General features: G+C 46.6%; 1 protein-coding gene across 4 annotated transcripts in view; it reads left to right on the top strand.

Annotated features, from left to right (window-relative positions):
• The window catches only part of CNPY1 (canopy FGF signaling regulator 1), a 402,515-nt gene that overhangs the window by 69,771 nt on the left and 320,461 nt on the right, over nt 1–12,283 (top strand). Inside the window, exon 1 of one of the 4 annotated variants that reach the window (XM_069211142.1) lies at nt 10,769–10,878. The exons of 1 other annotated variant lie outside the window; for it this stretch is intronic. Coding sequence is in view for 1 of the 3 variants with exons in the window: in XM_069211138.1 (XP_069067239.1) it covers nt 11,132–11,215 (84 nt within the window). In the remaining 2 variants the exon portion in view is untranslated. Of the gene's footprint in view, nt 1–10,768; nt 10,961–10,991; nt 11,216–12,283 lie in introns of those variants that run through there. 2 more of the 4 variants (XM_069211140.1, XM_069211138.1) reach the window with 2 other exon arrangements.

The raw sequence follows: 12,283 nt of genomic DNA, 5'->3' as shown, positions 1-12,283 counted from the left end.
ACAATTCAAAGAACCTGGTAGCAGGCCCTAGTTGCCATAGGAATGTATGCACACTATGCATGCTATAGTTCTGACAAAGTGACCATAACAAACTGCCTTTAGGTGCTTTCTACCTACTGACCATTACTAAAGTTAGTTGTCCAGGATAACTTACAGGTTCTTCAATTGGTGGATAGGAGTAGGTTATGTACCAGGAGGACCTGCATGTATTCATGGCCCAACTCAAGAATCTTCTCAGTCTTCCTAACATGGTTTCAGACTGGGAGTGGACTTGGCCAAGTATACCCCAAGCTTATTTGTGAATTGTTGTAAAGCTAAATGTAAGTGTCACATGTGCAATGTTGAAAAAGGTGAGAAGCTGGAAAAAAACTTTAGGAAATCTGCATGTCATGGAATTCCCTGTGAGATGGCAGTAGGAAACTGCACTGTGAAAGTGTGCTTCAAAATTAAAGCAGCCTTAGAGTCCTGTGCCAGAAAGTGCATTGATGGTTAAGTTAAAGCAGTTTGTGATGGTCAATGGGGATAAACCACTGACCATCACCCGTCATGAAGATCCTACAGATAATGTAGGGAGTCACTTGAGAAGCCTGTATCCTTGTGCGAGTCACAAAACCCAAATATTTCAAAACCAGCAACATCCTGTACTGAACAGAATAGGAGAAGTCTGAGCTCAGCAATAGTAACAAAGCCATCTACAGTACACGAGAGAACAGTCCAGTTGTTATCTATGAGAAATAATCAAAAATAGTGATATACTGTATGGCAACTGAACAAGAAAACTTTGTGGTTGCTATTCTACCCAACAAGCAGTTTTAGAGGAGATAAATGATAGTTCTAGACGTGTGATGAATGTGCATATGTACAACAACTTCTGAAAGAGATTTCTACTCACAGATTACTCACATTTTGAATATTCCTCAGACTGGATCCAGAAATGTTTGAGCAGTACCTCTGTGTGCCAGTAACTGGGTCTGTGCAGCTCCGCACTGATCCCAAGTAGGAGCAATGCACAGGGCCCATATAGGTACCACTCCTGTACACTGACTTTAGTTCCTTCCTTTCCATGCCACCCGATGCTGACCTGGAGCTACCTCTGGTCTGTCAGAGACTTAATTCAGCACATAATAATTGAAAAACCAGTGTGCAAGGGAAATGTAATTTTCCAAAACAACAGATTTTAAACACTGTAAGGAATGTCACAAGCAAATGTCTGACAGATTCCTATCAAGTTTGTCTGAAGCCATGACTCTAAGGCCTGAAGTGACTGTGCGTCGATGAACCCAAAGGCCATATGAGACCGCAAGTTGAAAGTCTATGTCACCGAGCACCGAAAGACTCTGCAACGAGACCAGTTCAAGTCAAAGGGTCGGTCCCATTCCTGTTCCAGAAGTCAAAGAAGTCGTTCATCAGGTTGGTCATTCTTTTGCTCCAAGTATTCAGGTGAAGCGAAAAGAAAGGACAAAAAAATCCATGCCATACTTGGCCCCTTCTAGCCACTCACAGACTCGTGAGAAAGTGTGCAGGCTTCACCATACCTCCTGATCTCGTTCCAGAAGACAATCAACATCATAACGTATCCTGCAAGTTGTCCTGCCACAACCTGAGTTTCTGGGACCACCTGCGACAATGAGGCAGATTGAAGAGTTCCGGAAGGCCATGCTCTAGGAGGCTGGCCTGGTATGTATTGGGTACCTTGGGTACTTATACCAGGTCCAGTTATCCCTTATTATTGAAGTAGTAGTGTTCTAGCAGCTTAGGCTGATAGAGGTAGCTATAGTAGAGCAGCTTAGGCTGAACTAGGAGACATGCAAAGCTCATGCAATATCACTAATAGTTACAAAGTACTTATACACAAGTAAAGACAATACTCAGTGTTACAAAAAAATAAAGGTATTCATTTGGGTGACACAGTACCAAAAATGTCTTAGAGACAATACTCCTTCTGGAGGTAAGTATTATACACAATGTATACACTAGAGACCAAAATTAGACAAGTAAATAGTCATAGAACAAAGCAAACAGTAGGAAATCCTATAGAATGCAATGAGAGAGAATAGGTCTGGGACAACACAAACCATATATTAAGAAAGTGGAATGTGATTCACAAATTCCCCCTTAAACAAGTGTAGTGTGTGCAGAATCGCTGGGAGAGTAAGGATACAGTAGAGGTAAGTAAATTACCCCACCCCAGAGCCCAGAAAAGCAGGAGTAAAGTATTGCAAGTTTCCTTAGGACACACTACACCTTGTTTTTGGGATTTTGCAGCAGCCAACCAAGTCTTCAAAGAACAACTGCTGGATTATTGGACCTGAAGACCTGCAAAGGAAGGGGACCAATTCCAGAAGTTGAAAGAAGTTCCATGAAGGACAGGAGCCCCTGCCAACTCAGAAGAGGGTGCAAAAGTAGAGTCCCCGGTTAGTCGAAGACTGCAGAAATGCACCCTGGAAAGATGCCAATGGGTTCCTGTATGATGCAAAAGATGTCCCACGGTGTGAAGATCGTTGCAGACGAGATTTAGTGTTGGAAGGCGCCAACAAGCCTTGGCTACGACAAAAGCACGTTTTGCATCAAAATGGTGCTGGATGGATCAAAGAGGGACCTGGGGGCCTCAACTCTGTGTGAGGAGAAAGAGGGGGTTCTCAACACTTTAGAGAGCCCTCAGGATGCCAGCCAGCACCCTCAGAAGCCGCAGGATCTGGGTTCAAAGGAGGTGCAAAATGCAGTTAATGCAGCACAACAAAAGAAGGTCCCACACGGACGGAGAACAACTCAGCGAGTTGAGCATCGCAGGATGGAGTGCTGGGGACGTGGGCCAGGCTGTGCATGAATTAATTTTGCAAATAGTGCACAGAGGCCTCAAGATGTGAAGAAGACTTAGTACAAAGGGGTACTGTCGCTCTCAGGGAAGGCAAGGTCTTACCTCCTCCAAATTGCATCAGCAGGACCTCAGGACAGTCTATGTCAATGATCGGGTCCTTAGGAGCACGCTCGTTGCTGTGAGAGGAGTCCCAGGGTACCGGTCCCCGTCTTGAAAGATGCCTGCTTGGAGCAGGGGAGTGACTCCGTCACTCCACAGGAGATTTCTTCGGTCCTTCTGAGCAGGATGAAGACAGGGAGTCCCCAGAGCGTGCACACCGTGGAAACAGTTACAGTTGCTGACTTGGAGCTGAGGTTGCTGAAGAAAAGTGTCTCTTGTAGACACTTTGTTGCAGTTACAGTGTTTCTTGGAGCAGGCTGCGGTTGATCCGAGGTCAGAAGAGTCTGAGGTTGTTGCAGAGGATTCCTGAAGGAAACTTGCAAGCAGAATCTGAAGAGGACCCACAAGAGAGACCCTAAATAGCCCTGAGAGGGGGATTGGCTACCTTATCAGGTATGGACCTATCAGGAGGGGTCTCTGGCGTCACCTGCTGGCACTGGCCACTCAGAGACCTCTAGAGTGCCCCCACACCTTGCAAAGCAAGATGGCTGAAGTCTGGGAAACACTGGAGGAGCTCTGGGCACCACCCCTGGGGTGGTGATGGACAGGGGAGTGGTCACTCCCCTTTCCTTTGTCCAGTTTCTCGCCAGAGCAGGGGAGAAGGGGTCCTTGAACCGGTGTAGACTGGTTTATGCAAGGAGGGCACCATCTGTGCACTTCAAAGCATTTTCAGAGGCTGGGGAGGCTACCCCTCCCCAGCCTGTAACACCTATTTCCAAAGGGAGAGGGTGTAACACCCTGCTCTCAGAGGAAATACTTTGTTCTGCCTTCCTGGGACTGGGCTGCCCAGACCCCAGTAGGGCAGAACCCTGTCTGTGAGGTGCCTGCAGCTGTAGCTACAGTGCAAGCCTCGGAGAGCTGGTGTGGCAGTACTGGGGGTCCAGGGTGGAGCCCCCAGGATGCATGGAATTGGCTCCCCAATACCAGATTTGGAATGGGGGACAATTCCATGATCTTAGACATGTTACATGGCCATATTCGGACTTACCAGTGCAAAGCTACATATAGGTATTCACCTATATGTAGTGCACATGTGTAATGGTGTCCCCGCGCTCACAAAGTCCGGGGAAATGGCCCTGAACTATGTGGGGGCACCTTTGCTAGTGCAAGGGTGCCCTCACACTTAGTAACTTTGCACCTAACCTTCAGCAAGTGAAGGTTAGACATATAGGTGACTTATAAGTTACTTAAGTGCAGTGAAAATGGCTGTGAAATAACATGTGCGTTATTTCACGCAGGCTGCAATGGCAGGCCTGTGCAAGGGTTTGTCTGAGCTCCCTATCGTTATCAAAAGAAATGCTACAGCCCATATGGATCTCCTGGAACACCAATGCCGTGGGTACCTAGGTACCTTATACTAGGGACTTATAAGGGGGGTCCAGTATGCCAATTGAAATTGGTAAATACAGTCATTGGCCTACAGTGACAGATTTAAAGGCAGAGAGGGCATAAGCCCTGAGGTTCTGATTAGCAGAGCCTCAGTGACACAGTTAGGCACTACACATGCATACACATTAGGCCACAAACTATGAGCACTGGGGTCCTGGCTAACAGGATCCCAGTGAGACAGGCAAAACACACTGACATAAAGGTTTTTATCTATGAGCACTGTGGTCCTGGCTAGCAGGATCCCAGTGAAACAGTAAAAACACACTGACACACACTCAGAAACAGGACAAAAGTGGGGGTAACCATGCTAGAAAGAGGCTACTATCCTACACATGCTCAGACTCATCTGGTCTTTACCCGACTCCCTTGCATGTGCCTTTGGGCCCCAAGAAGCCGAGAGGCCCTCCTTCTGGGTTATCACAGGCGGTCGCCTTCGACACCATTTGGGCTCTCTGAATCCACCACTGTGCCTCCTCCAGCTCCCATTCAAACTCCACCTCCACGCCATTTCCCGGAGCTTAGACACTAATACCTAATCCATAAACACAGGAGGATGAGGTGCTCGTACTCTCTGACTGCGAGGCAGCAACATTACGACTTCGACCTAGGCCACACTCTGCTTCCATCGAGGAGACACGTCCCCAACTTGACTAACCACACCCACAAGGACCAACACATACATTACATCCCTTATTTGACAAGGATTCAAACAATGATTATGATGTGGGTGATGAGACTTTGCAACCATACCACAGGGAAAATGGAATGATGACCTTCAAAAAGCCAGTGGCCTTTCTATTTCCCCCAAGTTGTAGATCCTCTCACCCCCTGGTGCTGCCACTGAGGAGAGTGCTTCTAAAGCCATGATCATGTGTAGGGCGGACAAAGTTCTTGACTGCCAGCTCTCCAACTTGGAGATCAAAACCAGTGTCTTAACAGGTCTGCTTCAGCTAAGGCAAATTCTATTGAGTCCCTTCTGCCCTTCAATGAGGCCCTTATAGAAACACTTTTGGTAGCTTGGACTAAATGTTGCTGTGCCTCCCCCCCACCCCCAAACACCCGGTCAGTTGTCAGGCTGTGAGGTGCCTTGGCCCTGTCCAGGTAAACCTTGCATGTTTATCTCAGTACCCCTTTCCTGAAACCCTGGTGGTGTAGGCGTCTATAAGTCCGACAGATCTGAAGACTTTCCTGACTACTTCCCATGATTGGGAGTCCAAACAACTGGATACTTTTGGGAAGAGGTTTTTTTCTTCCACCAGTCTGGCCCTAAGATCTGTGAATGCCAGGTGCCTCCTGGGCTGCTATTCCTGCACTTTTTGAGATCCAGTGGCTAATCTCCTCCCAGGTTTTCCAGATAAGCTATCCTCACCCAAGCCATACAGGATACTTGTGAAGCAACCAAGTTCACAATTCGTCGTGTCTTGAACACCACTGATTCCATTGGTTGAGCCATTGACACCAGTGTTACCCTTCTCTGCTACACTTGGCTGCGGAAAAACGGATTCTCAGACAATGTCCAACCGTCCCTTATAGAGATGCCATTTGATGGGATTTGCCTGTTTGGGGACAAAGCTGATTCCACTCTTGATTTATAGCAGTTGAAGTTGAACATGGCCAATGCACACACTCTTGGCTTATCAGCACTCAGCCTCATTAGTCCTACCATTCCTTTCACAGAGGCACCCCATACTGTCAGCCAATCTAGTCTTACCAAGGGGCACAGCAGTTTTGTTGCTGCGGCACCTACCACCCCTGCTCAGTCCACCACTCCTCTCCCCTGCAGCATCACTTACCCACCACATTTAGCCTGCCCTTAGTGGAGCACAGCCACCTAGTTGGAAGCAGGATATGACAAATCTTGTCGGGTCAACATACCACTGTGTCGCTCAGGTGGGTCCTGCAGATAATCTAAAAGGGGTACATCTTACCCTTAGTTGCTACTCTGACACATCTTCCACAGTCCTCAGAGTGACTATTGGATGATCATCTCCCCAGCAGGAAGTGCAGACCCTTTTCTCCTAAGGGACCATCGAGGGAGTCCATATTCCATAAGTAGGTTGTGGTTTTTAGGACCACTAATTTCTGATGCTGAAGGATAACGGAGGCCTTCACCCTATTTTGGACCTGCACCCTCTCAATGCCTTCCTTAGAAGAAAAAATTCAAGATGCTCACACCTGCCTGGGTATTGGCTACCCTCAACCTTCACCAGCACCCCTCTGTGTTCAGGAAAGTGATAGTAGCTGTGCCTGTCCACCTTTAGAGGACAGAGGTACCAGTCTTCCCCTGCCTCAATTGCTGGCTGTTAAAAAAAGGCTTGCACCGAGCAGTCGAAAACCACTTCCAAACTATGGCAAATCTTTCATTTTTGGGTTTCACTATCAAAGTGCTGAAGTCACACTAACGTCTTCTTGGACGGTCCCCTTCATTGGGACAGTTCTGGGCACAGTTTGTTTTTGTGCCTTTTCCCCAGAAAGGAGAGTACCGGACACTGAGGCTAAGATTCAATCTTTCACCCTCTATCTTGGATTTCAGTGAGGTTAACTCTGAGGCTACTGGGACTGATTGTCTCCTGCTAGTCATGCATGCCAAGTGGTGAATATGGACTGTGCAGCGGGATCTGAAGTAGCAGTGATCCCAACATCATGGGGACCTCTCTGACCTTGTCCAGATCTAAAAAAAGACAGTAAAAGACCTGCAGTGAAGGTTACTGGACCACAAATGGGTCAGTGGCTGACCCCTATCCCCACTCCACTCAGAGTTGACAGTGTTGACTGATGCATCCCTTCAGGGTGGTGTGCCCATCTGGGAGAGGTGGAGATGAGAGGCCTGTGGTTTCCGGCAGATGCCCGGCTCAATATCACCTGCCTGGACTTAAGGGCTATTGACTTGGTCCTTCCGCCAATCAAGGGGAGGCTGATGAAGGTCCTTATTAACACCAACACTGCCATTTGCTAATGCAACAAGAAGGGCAGTGTGAGGTCCTTTTCCCTGCGCTCAGAGTCACTAAGCCTCTAGACATGGCTGGATCATCAAGGAATCTTCCTCGTGGTGAACCACCTGACAGGATCTTTAAATACCAGGGTAGACAAGATCAGCTGTTGATGCTTAGCGCATCGCATGTGACAGACCCGGAGGTGGCACAAGGTCTCCTCTGTGAATGGGGAGATGTTGCCCTCCCAAGCTAAAACCTTGATTGTGCAAAGTGTTATATGAAGCAGGTTTGACTATTGCAACGCTCTGTTAGGAATACCAGTTTATCTGGTAAATAGACTGCACAGTGTTCAAGCAGCAGCTGCAAAACCGCCATTAAACAGGCCAAGAATATCCTCTTCCTCCAGCACTATGAAGGAACTTAATTGGCTTCCAATAAACAAAGGATAGCCTTTACATTACTTTGTATAGTTTTTAAAGCGCTTCAGGGCAAGGGTCCTTTGCCCCTGCAAAGAAGATTAAAACGATATGTTCCAAGGAGGAACCTCCGATCAGCAACTGCAAATCTTTTCTGTGGTCCAACATTTTGTAAAACAAGACAGAGTGGTCGAGCTTGTATGGTCAGAGCGGCTCAGCTCTGGAATAAACCACCAGTCGCTTTAATATCTGCTGCTGACCTATTGTATTTCAGAAAAGCTGTAAAAACCTGGCCCTTTCCTGTGTAATTATCACTTACTGAGCTGGCTCTTCTCAATAGCAGTCTGTTATTTGTCTAAATAGAGGTTTCTGCACCAAAATACCTGTGTGGTGATAGTGCGCACTTTAAGTCGTATAATTAACTAAATCTATTCATCACTTCCAAGACCATGCAATGCCAGCAGTTCTGCACATTGGAGTGCGCACTTTAAGTAGTATAATTAAACAAATCTATTCATCACTTCCAAGACCAAGCAATGCCTGCAGTTCTGCACATTGGAGTTTTCAGGGCACCTCTTGCTAGGGAGTGAATTCCGCCTACAGTTTAATTGTGGACTCCTGTACGCCTTCCCGCCGATTCAACACCTTTAACATTCCTCTAAAGGTGGTTGATGTCATCTTGACAGCCTGGCGCCCCTCAACAAGAACTGTGAATGCCTGTTGTTGTGACCAATTTGTGGTTCAGATAGACCCTCTTGAGGCCAAATTATCAGATGCTCTGTTGTTTGTTTTGTCTCCTTCCTGGCAAGGCTTTGATTTGGGCACAGTAAAGAGGGCTCTGTCGGACTTGCCATCATTGTTAAAGTCATCAGTTGTAGTGTGTTTCTTGAAAAGTCTCCATCACTTCTCTTCTCCTCTCTTTTCGTCATGCTTCAGTGGGACCTTTACTTGAGCCTCACATATTTGATGTGCACTCCCTCTGAGCAGCTTCACAATTGTCCTTTGTGGTATCTCATCCCCAAGGTGGTGTTCTTCTTCAGAATGAGTGAGTGAGCTTCAGACTTTATTTGTTTACCTGCATTACTCTATCTTCTTTCCAAACTAGTTCTGCGGAGGCGAGCATCCAACTAGCCAAAAGTAGTGATGCTGTTCCGCATCACTCAAAACTTCACCATGCTGGTATTCTGTGCCCTGCCTCACCCATCTAAAGGGAACGAGACTCTATTTCTCGGACCCCAAAAGAGCACTGAGCATCTACATTAATATCAGCATAGAATACCAGATGGATGACCAGCTCTTTATAGGGTTCGCTGGAGCAAAAAAGGCTAGGCTGTGCAGAAGAGGACCATCTCCTGTTGGGTCATACCCTGCATCATGATCTGCTATGCATTGGCAAAAAGGCAGCTTTTAGAAGATCTGAGAGCCGATTCCACTAGCACTAAAGCCACTACAACTCCATTGGCTCACAGAGTTTCTGTCCTGGACATCTGCCAGGAGCCTAGGTAGGCGCTGAAACATATGTCCACAAAGCACTACTTTCTGGACAGCCAGGTTTGCCAAGAAGGGCTTTACATGTTTTTTTGGTTTTAGCCAGTTCACAGACCCACCTCCTGATAGGCACTACTCTGGTATCTATTCAAAAATTGAGGAATCTGCAGTTAAAAGTATCTATCAAAAGAAACATTTACTTACCTTCAGTAACACTTTTTCTGGTAGAGCCTCCCCATACTCCCTGTTCTATGAATTAGACATTACCCATAAGATAGTAAGTCTACGAATCTGCACATTGCTCAAAGCCAATTTGCTGTTGGGGCTCTGCATCTAGGAATACGGACAGCCTGTAAAGTAAACTGATATCAGTGCGTGGGAGCAGCACTCATATAGGTCCTGTACATCATTTCCAGAGGGGAACTGTGTAAGTGCGGAGTCACACAAAGCCCACTGAAATGCAGTTACTGCTAGTTTCCAGATCCATTCTGATGCCACAGTACCCTGGCCTGAGAGCCACAAAATTAGTCCGGAGGGGGGCTTCTCCATGGACTTTGCAGGGGGCCTCCTCAGGTTTTGAAACGCCACTGGATTCGTTTGAGGGTCGAAGAAGTCCTAGAGCTGAGCCAGAGATCTAGCTCCAGGCTTCAGTACCTCATACTCCTCTAACACAAGGGATGGGTGCATCGCAGAATGCAACCGGATATGGATATCATTGTAAATGGGACATGCTTAGTCAGTTATACAGAGGACCACTGTGTTTTCACAAAACTGTTTTGCTGCATTTGCCACACCATGCATCATATGCTACTTAACTTGCAGATTAAAAAAAAAATCGTCACTCAGACTGATCAAAAGTTACTCGAAGTATCGTAACGTGTGTTGCTGCACAGTGGAAAGCTATTGCCAATGGTTACAGGGTCACTTTTAGTTGCGCAGTACTGTTTTGGGGTTTGGAACTTTTACTAATGATGTGAAACATAGCCCAGGCAGTTTCGCATACGGAAACATCACAAAATAATAAAGTAATTCTATACAGAAGTATCACATTATGCTACATATTTTGTATTTTCTTGCTCCACAATTGTTGTCTCCACTGTTGCATAATTTCAGTGACCCTGGTCAAAGCACAAAAGTTTAATATACAGTCAAACAAGGTAGCAGTCAATTTACAGCAGGGTGCGAATCGAACCAGTCACTGATTAATAGCCCATAACTGGCTCCATCCGTCGCTCACGCTTATCACCTGGTACCTAACCACCTCCCTCCCATTCAAAATGGCAGGCGTCAGCAGTCTACTTTTGCCTGTCCAGCCCGAGATAGACTGACACCAGCCAGTCCATGACTATTTCATTAGTTAATCCTCAGTAACTCCAAACTCAAAAGCACCTACGGAGGCAGATAGGACAAAACCTCGTGCGGACTACACAGCCAATCAGCACTTCGTAATTCTATATGGTGCACTAGGATTGGCTGAGGGGCCACTAATGCTCCAATCCTAGATCCTCTTTTATATTAATAGTACCTCCCGCCCCCTGACTGTTTACAGAAAATGTTCGGCCGTTGGATTGGTTGTTATTCGACTCGGTTAAAAGATCAGCAACGGAAGAGGGATACGGGGCTGATTTCATTGATGGTCCATGTAAATTGCGGACAGGCGATCGCCTAAATCTAGGCAAGCAGCCGCTACTTGTGGGATAGCCGTGCAGTAGTTTTCTATCGATGTAGCAGTTTCTGGCGCCGCAGGGTCACCCGCTGTGAGTGAATTTTAAAGTTAGCCAAGTCTGCTTGATTACTTAGTCACCTAGCATACGGCGATTTTTAATTTTTCACAGCACGTGGCATCGTTATACAGCGGTCTTTAACAGAAAATAATGATAATTATAAGTTAGTTATGGTTATGTGGCCTAATATAATCCAAGTGAAGCATGGTCGTGTGTGAAAGTTTCACCCGTCGATGGAGCTTTGTCCAGCAATGTGTTAACGTTGGTTGTAATTTCACCTTTACCCTTGTAAGTACTTCTTTTAAAAAATAAAAAAACACACACCCATAGCATGTTGTCACCCCCATCTTCTTGATGTCCTGTTCCCATAGAAATGTTCCCTGCATGGTGTGTGACAGTATTCTCTGGAGTAAGTGACTGCGTCTGGTATTCTGTGTTTTATTTTATTATTATAATAGCCGTCACCTAGGTGTGTGTGTGTGCGCGCGCGCGCACAGAAGACTAGGCCTGACCCTTCATGAGTGAGATCCCGGACCCCGATGGGCGCACAAAGCATACCCTAGTTACAGTCCGTGATCTACTCTCCTTTCCTGGATTCACCACTTAAGAGTGGTGGGTAGCAGCGAATCCTGTTTTGTAAAGTCATAGTTGTGACCGCGTGTTTTCTTATCTGTGACTGGCGTGGAGGGCCACAGGCCCACTTGTCTAAAGTTCTGCTTCTTTGATCTTACCCATATCCTACCGCTAACGTCCCAAGTGTACGTGTGTTTGTTGTTTGCTTGGTACATGCACCTCAGGTATGAGTGAACCTGACACATGGAGGCCTCTGGGGTAAATTTTGGATCACCCCAGGCCTGCCTTGATAGAGATGAGGTTGTTTCCCAGGCAGTAAAAGCGTATTGCTGACATTCTTGAAGTTGAGTGGAGACTAGACACTGAAGTAGGGAAAGAGGAGACAATGTTGCTTTAGAAATACAGTTAGTATTTTTGATGAGAGGAGTTGATTAGTACTCTTGTAGCACAGTCATTTCGTAGATAGGAGGGCAAAGGGTTGGACCGGAGTCTGTTATTTAAGGTGACAGGAACCCTCTAGGTTAGGCCTGCTTTTTATCTTTCCCCTGATCACTTCTCATGTGTGACTAGTGAAAGCCAGGTGCAGAAAGCTCACCCCTCTTTGTGCTTTTATGGGTGTTGTAGGATGGAGGCCACCTTGCTGCGAAGAGCTTCACTCACGAAGGCTGTGACTGGATCAGCCCGGAGTGGGCACTTGAAAGACGCATCTCAAACTGGTTCTGAAAGTGAAGACCGTGGATCTTCAGCTCTCTGCTTTGAATGTATAAAATTGGGACCGCTGAC

This window comes from Pleurodeles waltl, chromosome 10 (genome assembly GCF_031143425.1).
Source record: "Pleurodeles waltl isolate 20211129_DDA chromosome 10, aPleWal1.hap1.20221129, whole genome shotgun sequence".
Classification (NCBI taxonomy): Eukaryota; Metazoa; Chordata; class Amphibia; order Caudata; family Salamandridae; genus Pleurodeles; species Pleurodeles waltl.
This window is presented reverse-complemented; position numbering and strand designations above follow the sequence as displayed.